The 22,461-nt window shown below is 42.4% G+C and overlaps 3 protein-coding genes across 17 annotated transcripts in view; 1 reads left to right on the top strand and 2 right to left on the bottom strand.

Annotated features, from left to right (window-relative positions):
- The window catches only part of FRYL (FRY like transcription coactivator), a 240,389-nt gene extending 235,581 nt beyond the window's left edge, over positions 1-4,808 (top strand). For 11 of the 15 annotated variants that reach the window (XM_033105538.1, XM_033105539.1, XM_033105525.1 and 8 more), the window contains 4 exons: positions 341-358; positions 1,118-1,228; positions 2,178-2,368; positions 2,680-4,310. In XM_033105538.1, the coding sequence (XP_032961429.1) occupies positions 341-358; positions 1,118-1,228; positions 2,178-2,368; positions 2,680-2,938 (579 nt within the window). In that variant the 3' untranslated portion in view covers positions 2,939-4,310. Of the gene's footprint in view, positions 1-340; positions 359-1,117; positions 1,229-2,177; positions 2,369-2,679 lie in introns of all 15 variants that reach the window. The other 4 variants (XM_033105535.1, XM_033105536.1, XM_033105532.1 and 1 more) reach the window with 4 other exon arrangements.
- A 3,075-nt stretch (positions 4,809-7,883) lies between these two features.
- ZAR1 (zygote arrest 1) lies at positions 7,884-13,362 on the bottom strand. The gene is made up of 4 exons (XM_033105328.1): positions 11,432-13,362; positions 9,769-9,861; positions 9,611-9,685; positions 7,884-8,146 (listed from the first exon to the last, which is right to left on the bottom strand). The coding sequence occupies exons 1-4, from the start codon at positions 12,368-12,370 to the stop codon at positions 8,003-8,005; spliced, it is 1,251 nt and encodes a 416-aa protein (XP_032961219.1). The 5' UTR covers positions 12,371-13,362; the 3' UTR covers positions 7,884-8,002.
- Positions 13,363-13,490: 128 nt separating this feature from the next.
- Positions 13,491-18,957, bottom strand: SLC10A4 (solute carrier family 10 member 4). The gene is made up of 3 exons (XM_033105326.1): positions 18,067-18,957; positions 17,073-17,283; positions 13,491-14,267 (listed from the first exon to the last, which is right to left on the bottom strand). The coding sequence occupies exons 1-3, from the start codon at positions 18,663-18,665 to the stop codon at positions 13,755-13,757; spliced, it is 1,323 nt and encodes a 440-aa protein (XP_032961217.1). The 5' UTR covers positions 18,666-18,957; the 3' UTR covers positions 13,491-13,754.
- Between the last annotated feature and the right edge of the window lie 3,504 nt (positions 18,958-22,461).

Here is a 22,461-nt window from a genome sequence, read left to right on the forward strand (position 1 = left end):
AAAGGATATAAAAACCTAAATAAGAACCACTTATAATAGCCAGATTTCCCAAAATCACATTAGTTTGATTTTATTCTTTGTAACTTTTACACAGAAATAAAGTATAGCCTAAATGTAATTTAGTTATTTGGCAAAGTGTTAAAAACACCATGGATTGGTACAGTAAATGTCTAAAAAGTTTTATTCTGGAAATAGCATCATAAATTTTTCTTTGGGGTATAATTAAATGTTCTTCAGTTTGCCTGGGACATCTGTGACCCTAGTTAAAATGATTTCTTACACTAATTCTTGGTCTTTTTCTTCCTTTGTATTTTTGTGACCCGATCACCTTCTTGCTTAGCAAATGGAAATTCTAGCAGTAAGTGACCTGTCTTAATTTATAGACTACTTATCCATGTCAGACAAACTGGTTTTCACTTGCCATTTGTCCATTTGTAACCTAGCAATGTTTTGTCACAGACTACTTAACAGTAGTGTGTGCTTTAGGTTTGCATAGCCCTTGTCTATGAAACCTTGGTCCTCTAAAAAGGAGATTTTATAATGAATACATACAACTAGCAGTCGCCTTTTTATACATTTATAACTAACATCTTTTAAATTTCTTAACTTTAAAAATCAAAGTGCTTATGTTGATTTCATTGTCTCATTTCAATGAGATTACAAAGTGGTTTTTTTTTAATTCATTTTTAAGTAAGAGGTTATCCGATTTTACTTTGCTTATGAAGCACTTATTGATAAATTCAGTGAGATATATACATGTTAATGGGGCAAAAGTATATGCATTTGAACTTTGAATTTAAAATTTTAGGTTATAGTGAATCCTTTTTAAAGCATCCTATGTATTGCCTGCTTAAAAATTCTGTTTGTCTAATGCCAAAATGTGCTTCACACTAAAAAAGAATTATGTAACCAACAATATCTTGAATTTTTTTAATCAGTCTTCAAAGCATCTTTCATCTGCCTTTCATCAGCTTCACATTGAATTAACTTGCTTATTGCAGAAAAATAAATGTCAAGACAGTTTTAACATTTATTTATAAATTTTTATTGAAAATATGTGGTCTAGTCAAATATCGAAAATAGCACCTAAATTTAATGCAATGTTATTTATTTCTAGGAACTGGAGCTGTGCCGAAGGTTATACAAATTACATTTTCAATTGCTACTTCTGTTCCAAGCCTACTGTAAACTTATCAACCAAGTAAACACAATAAAAAATGAAGCAGAGGTAAATATTCGGTTGTAGTGGGCATCAGTAAGTGATTCTAGAAAATTAAAGTATACACATACATATATCTTGTATACATATATCTTGTAAAGAGTTGAAGTCAAAATTCACATTTAGTGAGTCTTGTTTTTCCCCCAGAATTGTTTTTGGAAATGATGTGCTATTTCCGGATCTATTAGTAAATAAGACAGGAGATACCAGTTAAAAGGTTCAAGACCTTAAAGGTCGCAGTAGCAGAAACAGAGCATCTGTGATCAAAAGTCTGGTAGAGCACATCAATTCAGTGAAGACATAACATTATATTGTGAAACCCCCTAACATGTTGTCCAGATATTATTTCTGTAGCTCTAGTAACACAAAAATAAGCACATCAAAAACACTTTGACTGTTGGAAATCCTGTATTGAATAGATTCGAAAGAAGTAATTTCAGTCCTTTTTTTCCCCATTATCAAACAGATACTAAAACTATCACTTTTTAAATGATTAAATTTTAAAAATACACACACACACACACACATATTGGTTTATATAAAATACACTGGGTAAATAACCTTTTAAAATATAAAGACTTTCCTCTACTGTCAAAGAAATGTTTATGATCCTCCTATTATAGTAAGTGTATTTTTACTATCCAAGATGAAGTACATTGTCACATTAAAACCAATATAAACATTAGTTACACCGTTTTATTTGTTACAATGTAACATTTATTGTACTTACTACCCCCTGTTGTTTTAGCAAGAGTATTTAAAGACTGCTATTTGGTGGCTAAAATTATTTACCCCTCCTGAATAGATAACTTAAAATATTAACTGCCCTTATGTGAGTTTAACATTTGAAAATCTTTAAAATAAAATACTACTACCGTCAAATCGATCTTCACAAGTAAATGCTTTTTGTTACTGAATATACAAATAGATCCTTTTAAGGTGTATTTATTTGTTTTAGGTCATCAACATGTCAGAGGAACTTGCCCAACTGGAAAGTATTCTCAAAGAAGCTGAGTCTGCTTCAGAAAACGAGGAAATTGACATTTCCAAAGCTGCACAAACTACTATAGAAACTGCCATTCATTCTTTAATTGAAACTTTGAAAAATAAGGAATATATGTCAGCCGTGGCACAGCTCAAAGCTTTCAGGTAAAATGTGAGGGGGTTTAAAGGAGATGCCTTTATACCTGGACTGGGAGTTCACAGTGTTTGGGTTTTTGGTTTTCAGTTTGATGCTTCAATATCATGTCATTGTAAAAGGAAAACATGACTTGGTTCTTTTGTACAACTGTCGCTAACGTGACACTCTCAGTGACAGTTTCAGTAATCTGTTTGCTCAGATATTAAAGCACATGCTCAGTGATTCGCAAGGAAATTTTGTTGTTGTCATAGGTATTAAAATGTAGTTGATTTAAATGCTTGCTTGAGTCTCGGGACTTAAAAGTATTGTGTATTTTCAGGTCTCTCTGGCCCAACGATATCTTCGGCAGTTGTGAAGATGATGCCGTGCAGACGCTGTTACACATATATTTCCATCACCAGACTCTGGGCCAGACAGGAAGCTTCGCAGTTATAGGCTCTGACCTGGACATGTCCGAAGCCAACTACAAACTGATGGAACTTAATCTGGAAATAAGAGAGTCTCTACGCATGGTGCAGTCATACCAGCTTCTAGCACAGGCCAAACCAATGGGACATTTGGTGAGCACTGGATTCTGAGAAACTTCAGGCATTTAGGAAAGAAACTGACGATGAGTAAGACTATTCACAAGCACCTTTTATGAACCCTTGCAATTCACTGATAACTTTTTCTGGCAGCATCTACAACCATAGCGTAACTAATGTCAAACTTTATCAAGATAAAGTGTCAGAATCAAAGACCTAAAGAAGGAACAAAAAAAAAAACTAATTGTTTAACAGCTGCCAATACCTCTGACAGTAACTGTATGAAGAAGGGATTTTTAAATTACTTAACCTACGTGAACAGAAAAGGGCTAAAAGTGATGCCTGCAAATACAAACATTACTTTCTGGAGAAAGGAAAGAACTGCAAGAATGTTTGCAATAGTGGCCTCTAATACTGAGACATTGGAAAGCAGGTGAGATGAGGCTGAAACCGAGGCTGGTTCATTTTGGCTGAAGACCTGCAAAGCTGCCTGGGTTGGTAGCAGCCACAAGCATCGTCTCCAGTTGATGCCTAACATCTACATCCCATCGTCCGAGAGACACAGAAAGACTTATTTGCAAAAACCATTGATTTTTCAACATGTGGGATAAGGGTGTGGGTGTTTTGTTTTGTTTTGTTTTTTTAGTCTGTATAAGGAATTGTGTGTGTGTGAGCTGGGATGTGTGAACACGTGATAGTCATATTTTCAAGGTATGGGTGTTTGGTGATAACGTCTCAGAGCATGCCTGAAAGAGCGCTGCGAGATTATTTTTGAAGAAATTTTATTTTATTAGATCTAACTCTTCATAGTGTGTAAATGTTAGAACATTTTAATAATATTTTAAAACTGGGCTTTCCCAGTATTTCAAAAAGAAATAATATATCTGTTAACGTTATTGGAATGCTGCTCAGTTCTCTGATCAGTGCTTATGTTACGATTGTTGATAACTAACCAAAGTAGATGCCTGCAGAGACTTTAAAATGTAAAATAAAGATGTATGCTGCCCGTCAGCTATTCTCATTAGAAAAGTTAACTTATTTTACTCCATAATTATTATAGAAACTGTATAGATTAAAACCAGTATTTTCTTGTACATTTGTGCAATGCACTGTTATACAAGAGTAGGTGTACAAAGCTAAAGAAAAAATTGTGGTCATGGATGGTAGAATATATGACATGCAGGCTCTGAAGTTTGCAGAGTTCAAGAAGAGAGATGCAAATGCATTTTTATATGTTTATTCAGGACTCACATGTTTCATTCTAAAGAAACCTGGGGCTGTGGGGGGAAATGAAAGGAAGCCTGAAGACTAACTACCAAAACATGCAATATACTTATTCACTGTCTAAGCCTGTAGCATAACATGAACTGGAGTCTCTGTCCTTTTTTAAATAGCATTTTGTAAAAAAAAAAAAAAAAAAAAAAAAGAATGTAGTCCCACAATTCCTCTGATTTGAAAGGAACACCTTGTATTTTTTATATGCATCTCTTATCCACTGTGACCCTTCTTTTAAACTGGGCTCTGCGATCGCAGAGCTTAGAATGTAGAAATGAAATGCTTAGCTTTGCCTTTTCCTGGGGGTGTGGACCCTGCCAGAAATGTCATTGTGCTCGAGCGTGTTAACTGAAGGCATTGCACTCGCCGTTGGACTGCTGACTACAGTTCTGTTACCTGTACAATTCGTAACTCGTCACGGCACATTCATAATCACTGTATTTTTGGACCCTGATAAAAACAAGTATTTTGATGGTGTTCCGGTACTGTAAATGGTGTCCTTTAAATTATTTAATAACTTCTGGGTGTGGGGTAGGAAGAGAGGGCTGGTGTCCAGAGACACACCACACTTTACATCCTTTCTTACCGTCCCCTATGTTCCTCACCCTGCTTCTATCCTTTTTGTTAAAATAAAAAGCATTGTAGCTGTTGGTTTGTGTTGTGTTTTAAGAAAGGGTGGATGAGTATAGTATGCATCATTTAGAGATTTTTCCAATGTTACCTCCACTCTTTTTAAATATAATCGTCCTTCAACAGGGGAGAACAAAATTACTTGACAAACCAAACCTTTCAAACAGTTGAAATCATATTTATTTATATGCAACTCAATCTATTAATTTATTACTGTATTAAATACTTATTAAACACCTTATTTAGTTCCAACTCAGAGCCCAGTTTTTGCTCGTACAACCTTTTTCTTTTATCCACTAAATTTATGATTTTTAAATAGTAACTTTATAAAAAGAACACCAAAAGAGAAGAGATTTAGCAGTGTCCTCACACTGCTTCTAAAATAAAGGCCAAAGGGTTTTTACCCACCGTAGAAAATACTTTCTACTTTTGTGATATAAAATAGAGGGTATGGGCACAACCTACAATCTACCTTAAATTAGGAAGCAGTTACAGGTTCTCTTGGAACAGACTCACCAGTGCAGAGTAAACTTCCCTCCTTAGGTGGGTGAGAACTGCTTATACACCACACCAGCATGACTAAATGGAAGAAAACAGGATATTAGAATCAGTGTAATTATAGTTGTGTTTTATGTCTTTATTCAAATCCACTGTCACTTTAGCAAATTGCAGGACGTGAAGAAAATTAGAATCACTTCTCTTATCACCCAAAGATAATAGTAATTTGGAGTATTTCCTTCTAGCCTCTCAATCTCTCGCTCAAAAAAAATTCATTTTATAAATTTCTGATTGTACACATACAATTTAACAGTGCTTCTCAATGCTAGCATGTTAACACCATAACTTGTGACAAAGACGATTTTGTGTCACTTTGTCCAGTGTCTGAATGCCTACTAAGTAAACCATAGTTTGATCCTTGCTTTCCTCAACTCTAAAGTGAGATTTGCTGTCGTATTAGAAAAATTAATGGCAAGCAGAATTAAAGAAGGCTATAACTACCCGTGTTAATAGCCAGCGAATTTGTTAGAAACCCAATGCAGTATCTTTGTTGTTGCCTCATTCATTCAGCAAATGCTTACTGAGTACATACTACACACCACTTGCATGCCATGTGAGTCAAATGAGTGTCCTATCCGTCCTTACCCTCAGCCAAATCAGTGACAGGTGTCAGAATGAAACACGTCACCTTCACCAACCCCTAGAGTTCTTGTCACTCGTTACTCTGGCCCCACCATTTTATCCGATCTTTGCAAGTTTCCTTACTGGTATATGGGCATCCACTGTACAGTGATTATTTCTTTTTAGAGGTGAATCTGTCACTGTCCCCCACCACAGCTTTAAAATCTTTCAGTAGATTCTCACTGATGAGAGATAAAGAGCAGTCCTGAGCAAGGTCTAAGAAGTCCTACCAGACTTACTTACTATCATGTCCACCCGTCCTCCAGAGTGTTCTACCACAGGGCCTTTGCACATGTTAGTTTAGTCTGGAAAATTTCTCCTTCCTCTCTTCACCTAATTCAACTCATCCAAACTTCAGCTCAGCTGTAGTGTTATTTTTTTAAAGCAAGTCTGACCTCTCCAAGTCAAATCCTCTCTTACAGGCACTTAACTATCGTGTTTTCCTGAAAATAAGACTTAAATGGACAATCAGCTCTAATGCGTCTTTTGGAGCAAAAATTAATATAAGACCCGGTCTTATTTTACTATAAGTCTTATATAAGACCGGGTCTTATATTAATTTTTGCTCCAAAAGACGTATTAGAGCTGATTGTCCGGCTGGGTCTTACTTTCAGGGAAACACGGTAGCTCTTCCATGTTCACATGGCAGAACTACCATTTTACTTTTTCTTAATCAGAAATTAATGGCCATCTAACTACTGCACTGTAAGCTCTGTAAGTGCAGACACCACACCTGTGTTTTTCTGTAGTAAGTGCAAAGCTGAGTTAACTGCTGGTTTTCACACTTCAAATCCATAAGCCACACCTGGGGCGCTTATTAAATGCTTCAGATAGTGATTTAGTGGTGGTAGGGGCCCAAGAACGTGCATTTTTACAAGCACCTTCCTAGGTCCATATGGATGTAGGTGGGCCTTTCTCCTTGCTATAAGGGCTCTAAAGACCTCAAACTCGTTTTAGGTTCTTTTATTCCTCACCTTTATACAAAAGCATCTAAGATGTTACGAGACTTACTTTTATGGCCCCTCTAAGGTAGTAAGGGTTAACAAACAGGATGGTTAGAAAATTGGAAGAGTCATAATTAGCACCTGTCCTACTACGTGGTTTCTGGACCCATTATACCAGTAGTCCTCAACTGATGTCACTGAATCCCTTCAGGCTCTCACTGGTCAGGAAGTGCCGTCCTGTCCCCAACCAGGAGAGCTCTGGGACTGGGGCCTCGGTGTTTCCTTGGGAACCATGTAGGGAGCTATGAGGTGCAGTGAGGATGAGACTCCCTAGTGATGCAAAACCCTGGCCAGCTACAGAACTGCAAGTCAAAACAAGAAAAGTTAAAGCCGTCAACTCACTGGAAAATCTTTTAGGTACACTTACGCCTATTTTTCAAAAGTTACCACCTGAAGGCCATTTGATGAAGTTACCTAACATCTTAACGAAGCTGCCCTTAGCCAGCTGTTCCAAGCCCCATCTGCGAAATTGTGATTTACTGTTTTACTCAGCTTCCCTCCCCCAGGAGTTTAGTAGTTACCTACTAAACAGATCACTGGCAGCACTGAAAGTGCCGGCCACAGCCAGGCAGCCACTCAGGGCTACCCCAACTGTCCATCCATGAAGTCATGGCCTTGCCTCCACCTCCTTCAGAAGCATGATTTTAATGGTCAGATGGCTTCTCTTGCTTATAAGCTTCAGACCCACAGAAGCAGTAAACATCACATCTAGGAGCCCCTCTAAATTGTATCAAGGGATTAATACAGCTCAGAGCCTGGCTGCTCCATAGGCGATGAACGAATTATCAATGAATAGGCCCAGACTGTTAGCACAGGACAAGCTCTCCTAAACCTTTATTTTAAAAAAAAAAATAAGATTGTGTGCAATCTAGCACTTGCTTTGCAATACTTTTATTTAAAGGCTTTGTCAAAACTACAGCCTTTCATGAAGTACTTTGAGAAGGGAGAGGAGGAAAGAAGATGGGGCGTGGACAAAAGCTCCCTTGTGTGCTCCGCTTGCAAGGTCTGCAGGACGGGTGTTTACACTCATTTAAATGATATACTTGAAGCTGAAAGTGCTATCACAGGACAGGCGTTTGCCTTTGCATCTCCCACACAAATCTTGACGATGGGGCCGTTTAGGGTCAACGTGGCGAAGTTTTACTGAGCAGGAGCATCTAGTCTGTTTACAGCTCTGAAAAATCAAAGTAAAGCACATAAAAGAAAATCCTTGGTGACTTCCTAGAACTTCAAAGGATTTTTCTCATCCATTCAAATACTTAACGCAGTCTAAGCAAGGCCCTGTGCTAACCTTGTCCGTCTACGTCCCCTCTGATAGGCAAGGCTAGGGTTAGAAATGGAGGGTGTGTAACCATCTGTTGGGCCCACATCGCATAGGATTTAGTTCGGAATTGTGAAGTTTCTTTTGAAACACAATTTTCTTATAGCAAGTCTTTTCCTGTACTTGAACTTGTTCAGTCTTTTCCTGAACAAACAAGTAGGGGAGAGGAGTTTAAAAGGACTGAAAACAAGGAATACCATTATGGGAGGCTAGTGACCAAGAGCAAGCTGTGGGTCAGGCCTGGCATCCATCAATGGCTGACCTTGCCTCCACCCCCTACCACCCGCCCGCCCCCCCCCCCTGCAACCTGCTGCAAATGACCTCAAGCTGAGGCAGAAGGCAAAGCAGCAACTGCTGAGCTGAGAGCCGAGTGGTTAAGACATCCTCCTTTAGAACCGTACCCTACTCTGCCACGATCTAAGTGAGTCTAAACCGTTTTCCATACTTTGTTTCTCTCCACCCAACCTATGGCAATAATGTTTTCAACATCCAACTTGAACCAAGTGCACTGATTAGGCTCTTTCAGCTGGTAAGTCAGGCTCCACTAACTGTGTGATAACTGGCAAGTTTAGTCACCTCTTTCCTTCGATTATCGAAGCCCCTTAGCATAATTTCTGCTTAATTTTTTAATTTTTGCTTCATTGGGGCTTATTTTCAGGGGATGTCTTATTTTTTTCATATACAATCATCTATAGTCATGTCACCTTCTGGAACATTGTCATAAGGTACTAAATGTGTCCGTCTGGCTGAGATCTTAAAGGGCTTATTTTCCGGGTAGGTCTTATTTTCAGGGAACACAGTAGTTAATAGTAAACAAGCAACGTTACCACTTAACTCCATAAGCTGGGCAACTTAGATTTCCTTGAAAACAAACCATCCTCCTTTTGTGAGCTCTCAGGCAAGACTAAACTTTAAAACTCTGTGCTTATACTTGAACTTGGGTATATGCTTCATAAAAAGCACTTAGGCAAAAACAGGCAAACTTTACCACCTCATGTTAGTAGAAAGGTATTCTATTTTTCATTTTGCTTTCTCTTACGTTAGCCTGAGCAGCAGGTAAGACACACATTCTTCCATATTGCAAGTGAGGTAACAGTCTCTAAAGATGTTAACATGACCAAGATGTGTAAGGGCAGAAAGAAACTGACACCGAGATCCTGTTTCCCAGTTGAGTATTATTTCTAAACTCCCACCAAAAAGCTGTCAAAACCTGGAGGTCACTGAGAACCTAGCCTCTTCTGGGAAACGCATTCAAGAAACCACACCAACACTCTACCACCACCCCATTCAGACACAAAAGGCAAACATGTGACTTACTTGACAGGTAATATCCTCCACTCGGTAAGGGTTGTAAGACTTCTGACAAGTCCTGCAAAACTGCTTGAAATAAACCTATGATGAAAAGAGGAAAAACTTAAAGCAAAACCCTCTTGACCCTTTTGTCCAAAAGATGCAAGTCATGTGGTATCTCTTACCTTGTTAGTGCCCTGTACACACCACACATAGGCACTTTCCCATCGGATGTTACACTCCTTGCAGTGATAATAGCCATATTTCTGCTCTAAGAACTGAACAAAAGGATACCAGAGTTTAACCAACATGACATCTGAATTATCCTTCATTTCAAAAGCTGGGAAGGATCTATTTGACACTTAAAATTGCCAGCTTCATTCCGGATCATGGAGGGAAGTCGGATCAGGTTCAAATCAGTCTCTACAAGGTAGTAATTAGGTGAGCTAATGACTTAACTAAGCAGATAAGCAGGCAGGGGCCCAAAAGAGTTTGTAAGTTTACATGCAGACAAACTTGGTTCGTAAAGCAAATTGATTGACAAGTTATTAAGGAGGTGTCTCCCCTCAGACAGGCAAAGGAAAAGCCAAACATCTAGGGTTCTCTAAACCTAGAGATTCTTTAGGGTGGCCTTTTCTCTGTGGGATAAAACTGGATTTTAGAATGTACACATATGGAAGTGGTTAAGCTAAAGAAAAGGAATAGCATTCTGCATCCCAAAGTGTTTTATGGTGTTCACCCAAGATTAAGTTCTCGATGCTGCTAAATTTCCACCAAACAGTAATGCTAGGAACCCACATGGTGGATAAGCCGCAATTCCTGTTTAAGATGAACTAAAGTAGTATTGCCTTATTCTTAAGCTGTCTTCCCTCCCAATGAGAAAAGTTACAAACAAGTTTGGAGAGTTAGGCCTATAGAATCGGAAGGAACTTTGGAGAGCACTCAGAGCAATTTCACAGGTGAACAAACTCAAGTCGGGAAAAGGTGAAGATCACACATGGCTTATGTGTAACTTCTTGATTCACTCCTCTTCTTCCCACACTTCCCCCTACCCTAACAGCCTGGGCTGGCTGTGGAAGGACTCTCTCTGGTCTCTTACGGTAGTACAGCTCATGCCTTCCCACTTTCCTGGGTCACAAATGCCCTTAGGGTACTCTAACCCTTTAGGGTTCAGCTAGTGTGACCTGGCCCTCCAAGCCTGCCATGCTCTCAGGCAGTATTATACAGCAGCCCAAATAATTCAGCAGTTTGAGTAGGGGTGCTTTTCAGGAGAAAGGCAAGATCCTGAGAGGCTCTAGTAGCTCTAGCTTCCAGTAGAAGCTTTAGGAAATTTGGGAAAAAATCAGGGACGAGCTGACCAGCACCCCAGAAGTCGACCATTATTGCTTTTGCCACATTAAATTCAGAAATATGAGTGGGATCCTTGGGAATGACTCTCATGCCAGCAATTTCACGTTCTGACGTTCTGCTTCGTACTCAGCCTATACCATCCACATGTGCAATCAACGCAACTCCGTGCCCACAATCTGAGTTTTAGACAGCAAACACACTCGGGATAAGAATGTTAAAAGGGCGTCTCCCTCGCCAACCTGTGGAGCCCACGTTTTAAAATCGCCGTGAACAACAAGCAGGCCACACCTAATTCTACTGTTGGAGACAGAGGACATGTGTGGCTGTCCGCGGCTGCAGAGAGGCACACAAACGTGCCAGGCCCCTAAGGAAGCCTAGCGCCTCCACGTGTTCGGCCTGAGCAGCCCCAGGGCGAGGGCAGGAAGGGGAACCAGGAGGAGACACATCCCGGGGCTCCTCTGCGCCCCTGGCCAGTTCCCTGGCCGACGGGGACCTCACCTGGAAACGCAGGCGCTCGCTGCCGGGCTCGGGGCTCCGCGGCGACGACCGCTCGCCCTCGTCGTCCGGGGCCCTTCCCACCGGCGGCGGCTGCTCGGGGCTCCTGGGCGGGGGCCGCAGAGCCGCCTCGCCTTCCCGGGCCTCCCGCGGCGGCAGCCCTGCTGGGTCCCCCGGCTGCTCCCAGCTCGCCCGCACCGCGGCGCGGCCCTCGGCCTCCTCCTCCTCCTTAGACTGCGGCCGTTGGGGCGCCTTCCTCGCCGACCCCTCTTCCTGCTCCGGGCCTCGAGACCTCGGCGGTGGTGGCCCCGGCTCTCCGTCCGGCGCCCTGGACCTCTGCTCGCCCGCCGCGGTCTCCGCCCCTTCTAGTAAGGCGGTGAGGCGGCGGGACACCACGGGCGAGTACACGGCGACGGTGCGCGGGAAGCGCACGGGCCGCGGGCCGCCGCTCGGGGGGCTGCCCTGCTCCGGGCCCGGGCGGGCCGGCCGCGGGGATGCTGAGCCTCCGGCCGCGCCCTCGGGGCCGGAGCCGCCGGGGGTTCCGGGGGCGCGGGGCCTGCGCGGCAGAGTGCGCCGCCCCAGCGAGCACTGCACCGAGACGTCGCGCCGCGGGTTCACCTGCACGGCCATGTCCCGACTGCCCGCCCTGCGGGGCCGCGGGGCCAGGCCCGGGCTCATCTGCGACAGGAGGGCCACGAGCTGCGCCCTCTGGTAGCTGTCGAAGTACTCGGCGGCCATCAGCTGCCCGTAGCCCGGGAAGGACGGGGCCGCAGAGGACGAGGAGGAAGACGCGAGAGGGTAGTCCCCGCCGCGGTGCCGCCAGCCGCCCCCGCCCGCTAAGCCCTTACCCTTGGCGGTGGGTAGGTAGGGGTACGGGTACGAGTAGGCGGCGCAGGCCGGGAACACGTAACCGTCCAGCACCTGGTCCCCCAGGGCAGCCATAAGCGCAGTCCCAGCCGCTCCCGCCCGCCGCTGCGCCCTAAATAGGCGGCCCTGCGGGGGCGGCCGGCGCGGGCCCCACCGCCGCTCACCAGGCTGAGCTGCCTCCCTCACCCTTCCCGCCACGGCTCGTGTCCCCGCGTCCCCGCCGGGAGGGCTGCTCCCCGACCTTCTCTTTGGAAATTCTCTAAACACGGAGGTCCGCACAGTGATCTGGAAAGAAAGCTTTCTTGGCGATCCAAGAACTTTTGTAAGTGAACTTGCCCGAGGGAAAAGGGATTCCAACCAGAGAGAACTAGCACCGGGATTAGCCGAGCCAGGTGGTCCCTATAAACTTGATTGTCCCAGGGTCTGCGCCAGCGGGACGATGAGGCGAGGCTGGGTGCCTCTGGATAGTGAGGAAAAATGCAAAGGTTTGGGGAACTGCTTTGGGTCTGTTACCTATAATCTCAGATTATAGTTTATTTAATTATTTCAGAGGGGCTCTGATAAGTCTACCCCTTGAACCCTTTCAGTAAGTGGACAGGGAAAGCACTCCGGGGCATCCATATCTAGGCTAATTGTCTTCTCCTTTGGAGCATGTGCTCACTGCCACACTCGCCCCCACCTCAAAGGGGGATCGGAGGTACTGTTGAGTACCAGGAGGTACTGATGACTATTGCTGTCCTCTGGGGTGGAGAGTACTTCTACGAATTTTCGTAATCAAATCATCCCTCCAAAAGATAAATTGATTTTGGGTGTGTTAACGTAAATGCAGAAGACCAGCTCAGTTCCCAATTGAAAAGGCCTTGTGCACCGGGCTGTTCTTTATCAATAGATACCAGATGAAGTAATCAAATTCGTTAATGTAATTTTTCTCTGATTTGATACAGATTTGACAATAAATTTCTATATTTCATTGTTTAATTGACCTGCTTTGGAAGTTTTCTAAATACAGGTCAAAATTCAACACTGTCAGGTATTCATAAGTTGAGCGAGCACACTTTTTTTTTTACAATTACATTAAATCAATTATACTTTACAAATATAGCTTGCTTTTACTCATATAAGATAGTGCCCCAAAATTCTACATTTCCAAGACCCTGCTTTCTAAGAGTTTACATATTTGAAACAGTCATAGAAATTGGTGATGGTGAAAACCAAATAGCACATCAGGCTTCCCTTTAGCAGCAGTCCCAAGTGCAAGTTATATTATGAAATTGATTTGTAATTTGTAAAAACACTTGGTTACTATACCAAGGCAAACTTATAATGGGAAGATCAAAATTGTTATAAGTATGATAATGTGAACCAATTGTTATCCTTTATGTAAACCATATATACTACCACAGACCATAAATATGAAGTAATATTTCAGCAAGACAGAAGCTCCTGTGTGTCTCCATGTTTAGACAGAAGTCTGAGTAGTTTCCATCATAATTAAATTATCTGTTTTCACTGTGCCATAGGATGTGTCTGCCATTTCCTCTTCTTTTAGTTTCTTATAAGAAATATCTGTATCTTCATCTTCATCTAGAGGCTCCCGCTTGTGCAATATTTCACTTCCATACATTTTATATATTAAAACAAAAACCCCTGCTTCTGCAGACTGGAAAAGGGCATAAAGCAAGGGAAACATGTACATACTTCCGATGAATCGTGGTGGAAAGGCCAACTTGAGAATGGCAGTACAGAGCTGCACATTTTGGCTACCTGTTTCCAGGCATACAGTCCTCCTGCAGTTGGGTGGAAGATGGAAAATAGTAGCTAAGCCGTAGCCTGAGGCATAGCCTGCCAAAGGCATAAAAATTGCTACCACGTAAACAGCTGCAGGAATTGTTGCCAGCAGTTCAGGTCCTAACATAGTGCCGGTCATTATGAATAGGACCACCAGCGTCACTAGCAGAGACCACAGGGAAACCTAGTAATAGAAAATGGATAAACAAGCCATCAAAAATAAGAGAGTTGAAGGGGATATCAGGCAAGAGAATCTTAGGCTCTTGGAAGCAGAGACATTATCTAGTTTGAACTCCCACACAAAATAGAGATCTTTGCCCTCAACTCTTTGACAGTATTTCTAAAGGTGGGTAGATCACCTCTTCAGGAGACATCGAGACCCATGTCGCAGAGCTTTAGCCGTTTGGAAGCCTGTTCTTATGTCTAGTGACAATTTGCCTTCTATAACCATGAGTCATTGTCTTGGATAGGCCCTCAGAAGCAACATAGTAGACCAGCTACTCCTGCAAAACAGCCTTCAAAAGTTTACAAAACAGGTCCATAGGGAAGGCTACTCTTCTCCAGGCAGACTGTCCACAGGCTTTCAGCCTCCATCATATAACAGAGCAGTTAGAATTGAGCCCAATACACCAGGTATTGTCTGATGAATGGAGTGGACAAAAGGACATTCCTTTCCCTGAACAGGACCCCATGTTTTCCATAAGAAATTAGTTCTGGTTTTACACCTGAGATAACAGGCTATTAAAGTTTATGAAGCCAAGTGTGTGGTATTTTTAACCTTCACAATACTTTATGTCTCAGAATTGTTAACCCTATCAAAATAATTGCTAACTCTTAGATTATGTAAGAGAAAAAATGTAAATGTAAGATGTGAGGTATTCGTTGCAATTTTGCCACTCCCCCATTTTTCACCTGTTTTATGAGAAACCTGTAAGTCTAGTGAGGCTTAGGAATTATATATAATAGATGGGTTTTCGATATAAAATAACTGACTGTATAAAATATTGTGTCATCATGATATCTGACTGGTACATTTCACTCATTTAAGTAAGACAGGCTGTGTAAATAGCAAAGTAGAAACCTAAAAATTCCTCTTCTAGTTCTCCTTCAGATTAGTAGTTAGCTTGTTTTTTTAAAATGGGAGGTGAGGGGTATTTGTGAGGGAGACTACAGGTCCAGAAGAATAGTTGAAATGTTGCTTCTGGTTCCCAGGGTATCTGGGAGCAAACCCCTTTGGAGTCTGAGGGATTGGCATATACAATACTTTATACTCTTTAAAAATTATTTAAAATTTATCTGGATTGTGAAAAAGGTCACCCTAGAGGATGCTGAAATAATTATTATATAAGGTACTCATGTTACCAATGTACAATTGGCAGAAACCAAACCATTATAAATAAAAACTTATATGAAATTTCAAAGTCTGCCCACATCAAAAGCTTTGACAGGAAATCTGATTTTTCACTGTGAAAATATTGGCTCCAAATTATCCTTTGCACTATTTTAAATCATTTGGGTGAGCACTGATATTGAATGCTCATTGTAAAGTGTTCGCAAAAGTGTAAAACTGTTATAAAGCATATCTTATGACTGTGCTGGTTAAGGAATGGGGGAAGCTCAGCTTAAACTCAAAGTTAGTTAATCTTATCGAATTGCCTGTAATTCAAATATGTCTATCTGTTTTTAGCTTATTTGAATGGCTTTGTCTTAGAATCCTAAGGTTTTATAGTAACTACCATCCCATTAATAGTATTAGCTTCATGATTAAGCATAAATGTTCTTAATGATCTCAAGATTATCTATGGATATATTACATATATAATATACAAAACATGTTTATTTACATGTACATGTATATTTATTACATTCAGAATATGTGTTTATTATAGAGCACAGTTTCTTTTACTCAAGGCTGGATATACATACAGAAAAGTATCCTCTATTTTTCATATTAATAGAAGTTAGCCCCTCTGTTTAATCAGATTACTTTAGAAAATAAATTAATATAAGTGAAACACAAAAGACTGTCTTATTAAATCTACATAATTGAAAGAGTGGAGTGACTCTTTTTCTCATCATTTGTCTAAAGGAATGTGTGTATGTGCATTTTACAATAATTAGTTCTTTATTTTATTTGACCAACTTCCTAAACTGAGAATCCTGTTCATGGTTTACTTACTCTTATTTACTACTATTTTTGAGTTTTCAAAGAAAGCTTAATTTACAAATATTTAATTATTTTCTCCAGTCACCCACTGCAAAATCTCTCCTAATACAAAAAGCATCAGTTTTTAAAAATAAGGCAATATTGGAAATATTGCAAAAATAATAGAAATCTTCATTCTTTCACTACCTTTAGAAACCATATGAAATATTGCAGTGGGGAAGGTAAAAGAACACGCACAAATTTAGAAATGGCAATATATTGCATTATTTACCTAGGACCTAATTTTATTTTATGCTTTAAAGCCAATATTTTGTGCATTCTATTATGTTGTCATGATGTAGTTTTTAAATTACTTTTGGTCTTATTAGTGCCAACTTATTTTTAGAAAATTAATAAAACATTTTAAAGGAACCGTCTGCAGAGTTTCTCAGAATTAGAGTTCCACTTTTAAAAAACAGAGTAATGCATTTCTAAAATACTGTACAAATTCTATTAGAATAATTTTATTTCACCTGCGTTTTTGTAATACATGAGTTGTTAGTGGAAAATGTTTCCATTTTATTGCACTGCCGTCTTTTCCCCATATGGTCTCTTTCCTCTTATGAGTACTGATAGTTCTCTTGTGCTGTTTTTAATTAATCTGTGTCTTGATTAAAGCCATAATTTGCAGCGTAAACTTTTTTTTTAAAGTTTAACTATGCAAAGGCTGCCACGTGCTTTTCTTCCTCACCCCACTTTCCCAAACTTTGTAGCATTTCAGCCCTGGGTCAGAGGCCAAGGACTCCCCGTCTGCCCAGTACATAAAGAGAAAGGTGACCTTACCTTCACGATATAGTCAGCCACCCGGTTGTATTTATAGCGAATGAAGACGCCCAACCCAATTGGGATGAGAGTGCTGCAGAGAGTCAGGGTGACTGCCCCCAGGGGTAGCAGTTGCACCAGAGGGGTGTTGATCCAAGCCCGGCTGTAGATCCACAGACACAGGGGCATCAAGACCAGGGCCAGCAGTGTGGAGGAGATGGTCATGATGATGCTGCAGAAAGGGAAGGAACAGAGGTCAGAGGGGGCTGTGAGCCAAAGAGCCTCTCTCGCACATGGGTAACCCTCTATCTTGTCCATTGGGTACAGGGGGAAGATGGAAGGTTGCAAGTGTCCCTCCCTTGAAGTCTGGGGAAAACCTACTTCATCTGAGGGGAGTGCCAAGAGAGCAGAGCGTCTAAGCCCAACTGAAACATGAACCCCAGGCAGGAAAATCTCAAAACTGCTGCCCCTGGCTTTATAAATCCTATGAACTGGCTACAGTCTGGATGATCTGGAAGGCAAGGAACATTTCTGTTTTCTTTTTCAAGCCTCCAAAGCACCGTGGTAGACATGGTAAAGCTGCTAAATACTACTTGTTGGATTGTCCTCAATTAGATTGTTCTCTGTGTGCGATTGATTACTCCTTATTGAGACCAATGGCCCTATTTTGCTTTTGCATTGCCAGCGAGCTTTGCCAGTTCCCTCTGTCTTCCAGTGGCTGACGACCTACCCTGGCAGCCCAGCCTTCAGGGAGGATGATGAGAGAGCTGTGGATGAAACCCCAAGGCCCTGAGAGCAGCTCTGTCCCCGGCTAGATCTTCGCCCAGGACACTACCTCTTCATGTCTGCCTTGACTTCTAAAGCCCGGCGTCAACATCTTCCTCCACTTGCTTCTTCCCTCTTCCACGCCTCATTCCAACCGCCTCTCCTTCCTCTCTCCTCAGTCTTGAACCCACGGCTGTAAACGCGGTTGGATGGGATGAGAAAGATGCCTAAGAAAGAGACAGTTCTGTACCTGAGGTTCATGTCGCCGTCAACCAGCAGGGACATAAGGTTGGAGAGATTCCCTCCGGGACAGCAGCCACACAGGAGCACCGCCACGGCGGCCACCTCGTCCAGCGAGAAGATCAGTGCCAGCAGGAAGGCCAGCAGCGGCAGGAAGCCGAACTGGCAGAGCGCGGCCAGCAGCGCGCCCACGGGCCGCCGGACGTGCGCCCCGAAGTGGTTCACGTCCACGGTGCAGCCCAGGCCCAGCATGGTGATGCACAGGGCGGCGCCCACGAACACGTTCAGCCCGTGGCTGAGCGGCGTGTCCCAAAACGGGTGCTCATAGGGGTCCCAGGGCCCAGGGAACGGGGAAGCGCCCAGGTGAACCCAATCGCTGTCTGCGAAGCTGCTGGTCGTCGGCTCTGGAGTCGGAGTGGGGCCTGGGCTGAAACCGACGCTGGGACCCGGCCCAAGACTGATGCCGGGACTGGGGCTCGCGCGGGAGGCAGGAGTGACAGGTAAGTCCGGGCTGGGGCTCAGGCTGCTGGCATTGGGCAACAGGGTGTAGTTGTCCGTCTGCAGAGAGGACGTGGCGAAAGGCAGGGTGACATTGTCCATGCCGAGCATGGCGCGGTCTGCAGGAGGCTTGAGGTCTGGCTCCCGCCCGCGCTGCGGACTGGATTTCTGTTCTCTCCCCCGGTGCGCGCCTCCCTCCCTTCAGTCGCGGCCGCTGTCCGTCTGTGCGTCCCTCAGTCCGTTTCCCAGTCTCGGCTGAGCGCCGCTGATGTCTCCGCGGCGTCGGGTTCGGCGGGTAGGTCCTTGGCTCCGCTCGGGGTCCGGCCGACGCCCGCTGTCTGCCACTTAAGACAGCGCAGCCCCCCAAGGGTGAACCCAATCGCTGCGTCCCCGCGCCCCGCAGGCCCCGCCCCGCCGCCAAGTCCCCTCCTTTTAATCACCAGTAAGTGGTTCTGTTACAGTGCAGCCAGGGGCAGAACAAAGACCTGACAAAGGACAAGAAAAAACCGTGCCTGGCTGCCGATCAAGTTCTCTGATGGGCTCTGCCTCTTTGATAATGAAATCTGGAGGCCCAGGCACATAGGGAGAGAGAGGAGGGAAAAAACTCCGCTTATCTATGCACGCACATAAACCATGTACGCTGTACAAATAGCCTGCAACCGTGAGCATCAAGAAGGGGGCCTGACTTAGTATGAGCGGTTCTCTGGTAGGAAGACACTCTCACTATCTGCCTATAATTTGCAGACAATTTTTAAGTAAGATTTTTATGTTTAGACTTACAGTAATCATATTGGCGGTTTTTGAGCCAGGTCTTAGGCAAGTGCACGTGCATTATTTCATCTGGTTCTCACAGCAGAGCCCAGGGAGAGAGACTATTAGGTCGATTTTTACATACAAGGAATCTGAGGAACAGGGAAGTCTTTGTCTCATCAACCAAACCCACAACTAACTACCTGGCTGAATGTGAACCATGATATATCGTTCAGTATACAATGAAGAGCTCGGCTAAGAAACAGCTCTGTGAAAAATGTGAGTGTTGGAAGTTATTGGCAGATGGGGAGAGGATATTTCAGGGATCATAGATTTATGAAGTGTTGTGCGGATAGCCCTGGTATTAGGATTAAAGGACTGAAAAGAAATAAAGTGGTGAGATTCCCTGTGTCAGACAGGTGTAATCCCCAAACAAATCAAATCCAGAGTTCTTGGGAATGGAGGCTCAACGACTTTAAATCTGTCACTAGATGCGTCATCCATCGACAATGGAATGGGACCTCTGTGCATACGGACAAGGCAGAGCCATTCGAGAAGCATCTGACTGTCTGGAATGACCATAAAGTGATAGCCAGTTGAGTTGTGAAAACCAACGTGGGAATTTCCAGGCTGAAGTCAAGGGTCAGTCTTAGCCCAGGGTCACCCTGCGTGGAGCTGAGATCCTAGAGTGAATTCTTCCTCCTGAGGACTTGTCCCTTCTTCCTTTTCAGACACCAGAGGAGACTGGGTGACTTCCATTTCTCAGTGGTGGCCTGAGCCCATGCGTGTATATTTTCTCTTTCCCCAATTTCATGACAATGACAGAGAATACAAAAAAGACTAAGTTCAGAGCATATTGCATTCTTAATCACAAATAAATAATTTATTTCCGCTCCATGAGACCATAATTTCCACAGGGGCAGTGCTTCTACAAGCAGTTAGGAAGACAACATACTACCCTCATACTTTCCCAAAACACTAAGCCCAAGGAAACAATGCAGTAACATCTGTAGAGCTTTGAAGGAAGTGGGTGTGACCAAAAATAGTCTTAAGTTTTCATTTAGGCTTATGTAAGCAAAAGAAACGTATTCAGATATACAGAGAAACATGCTGCTCAAATACCTTCATTAACTGAGTATATCTAAGGGAGACACGTGGAGAAACAGAGGAGATAAGGAGGAGGCTCTGCTGAGCCGCCGGATGAGATAAGCTAAGAACATGAATGGCAGAGGATGAGCAGAAGCCCAGGTCTGCGGGCACCACTCCTATTTGTCCTTCCCTCACGTTAATGATATTAAATCCACAATGAAATTAAATAAGCAGTAATTAGAGGCAGACCAACTCATCCAACTAGCTTCTCTCGGGGTTTGGGGAGGGATTTGGGAGGTGTTTTGTGCAATGGGTGAAGAGCTACAAGCAGAAGGGAGGCACTTGGACTGTAAATCAGCAGGTTCTCCAAAGCTGCAGGCATGCCGGCTTCTTGGGGCCGGCAGACCTGTTGTCTCACCTGCGGATGTGGTTACTGCCAATGTGAAGAAAGCAGACGTCCTTGCCTCCCCTCTTCTTTCTGATCTCCTTCACTATTTAGGAGAAAACCCCAGGATCAGGAAAGAGCTCTTTCTCTAGGAGTGGTGAGGTTGAGAAACTGCTTGGTTCACTTAGCTTCCCTTTACTCTTGCTGCCACCAAGAGGTCTGGCCCTACCAGAGGGGAGAGACTGCACTGGAGAGACAACAACATAGCATTCAGAAAATCTGCTTTGGAGGAAAATGAAGTCAGAGGCTGGTTGGGCATCACATACAAAATCTAATTCCAGATAGGTTAAAGAGTTGATTATAAGAAGAAGAAGAATACAACAAGATAACGGAAAAAAAAATATTGGCTACTATTTGTCTCATCTTTGGATAGGGAAAATCTCCCTAAGCAAAAAAAGTAACAGAAGAGATCATAATGGAAAGCTCAGTACCAATGGCTACATAAAAATTTAAACTTCACTGTGGTAAAAACAGCATTAAAAAAAAATCAAAGAAAATTATAAAAAGAGACAAAAAATATCTGCATCATATGTAAAACCAAGAACTAAGATCATTGAGTTATAAAACAATTTTATAAGTTAATAAGAACAAACAACACTATAGGAAAAAAGGTAAATGATATGAATAAACATACAAGATCATAAGAAGGAATGCAAATCACCAATATGCTTAAAAATATATATATTTACACTCACTAATAACCAAAAAAATTAACTTGAAATAATTAGATGCCATTTTTTTTCAGTATTTTAGAAATTGAAATAAATGATATTATATTGTGGTGGCAAGGATACCATCAACTGGATACTCTCTCTTCCTGCTAGTGGTATATCCTTTCTAGAAGATAACTTGGTAGGAGATGACAGTATTCTTAAGAATGTGCATCTCCTTTGACGCAGTATTTCTATTTCTGAGTGTTTCTCCTAAGGAAACAATCAGGGAATTAAAAAGAGAGAGAGAGAGAGAGAGCTACACTGAATGCTTGCTACCGTCTTCTAAGGTTATAATCATGGATCATCTCATTTAATCCTTACAGTAGGCTTAACGAGGTTAGAAATGTGCCCAGTCACTCCCTAGTAGGGATAGAGTCAGCATTCAAACCCAAACTTTTGTATCCAAATCCTGTATACTCAACGAGATTTGAAGTGGTTCAATAAATTAGAGTGCACTACCACAGGAGACTGCTGTGTAGACGCTAACTGTCCTGCTTACAACCCGAGTTCTTAACCTAGAGTCCATGAATGAATCCTGGAATGATGTATCAAGTTTTCTGTATATGTGCCTTTTTCTTTTCCTGAAAAGTCAGCCCATGGCTTTTCTCAGGTTCCTAAGAGGGTTTAAGGTGTATTTAGAGGAATATTTAATGGTAAGGTGGAAATTGCTGTGATAAAATCTTAAGTGATAAAACAAGTTAAAAAGCTATAAACACACACATTCAGTAAATTCTAGTAAATTTATTAAATTTATATATATTTAGAGGGAATTTTCCCAATGTATGTTATATCTAAGTGGTAGTATTAAACATGATTTTATTTTTTTCTTCGTATTTTACTATGTTTTCCAAATTTCTGCCATAAATATATTTTATAATCAGAAAAATATAAATGTAATTTTTTAAAGTAG

The sequence above is a fragment of the Rhinolophus ferrumequinum genome, chromosome 5, assembly GCF_004115265.2.
Source record: "Rhinolophus ferrumequinum isolate MPI-CBG mRhiFer1 chromosome 5, mRhiFer1_v1.p, whole genome shotgun sequence".
NCBI lineage: Eukaryota > Metazoa > Chordata > Mammalia > Chiroptera > Rhinolophidae > Rhinolophus > Rhinolophus ferrumequinum.

What these genes read in the sequence shown, in the direction of transcription:
- ZAR1 (XM_033105328.1), bottom strand. Translation starts at nt 12,370, where the DNA reads ATGGCTGCCCTGGGGGACCAGGTGCTGGACGGTTACGTGTTCCCGGCC. An exon ending in GCGAGCGCCTGCGTTTCCAG is followed by an intron (nt 9,862 to 11,431) that starts GTGAGGTCCCCG and finishes CCTTTTGTTCAG; the next exon opens with TTCTTAGAGCAGAAATATGG. An exon ending in GTGTACAGGGCACTAACAAG is followed by an intron (nt 9,686 to 9,768) that starts GTAAGAGATACC and finishes TTTTCATCATAG; the next exon opens with GTTTATTTCAAGCAGTTTTG.
- SLC10A4 (XM_033105326.1), bottom strand. Translation starts at nt 18,665, where the DNA reads ATGCTCGGCATGGACAATGTCACCCTGCCTTTCGCCACGTCCTCTCTG. An exon ending in GACGGCGACATGAACCTCAG is followed by an intron (nt 17,284 to 18,066) that starts GTACAGAACTGT and finishes CCCTTTCTGCAG; the next exon opens with CATCATCATGACCATCTCCT. An exon ending in TGGCTGACTATATCGTGAAG is followed by an intron (nt 14,268 to 17,072) that starts GTAAGGTCACCT and finishes TTCTATTACTAG; the next exon opens with GTTTCCCTGTGGTCTCTGCT.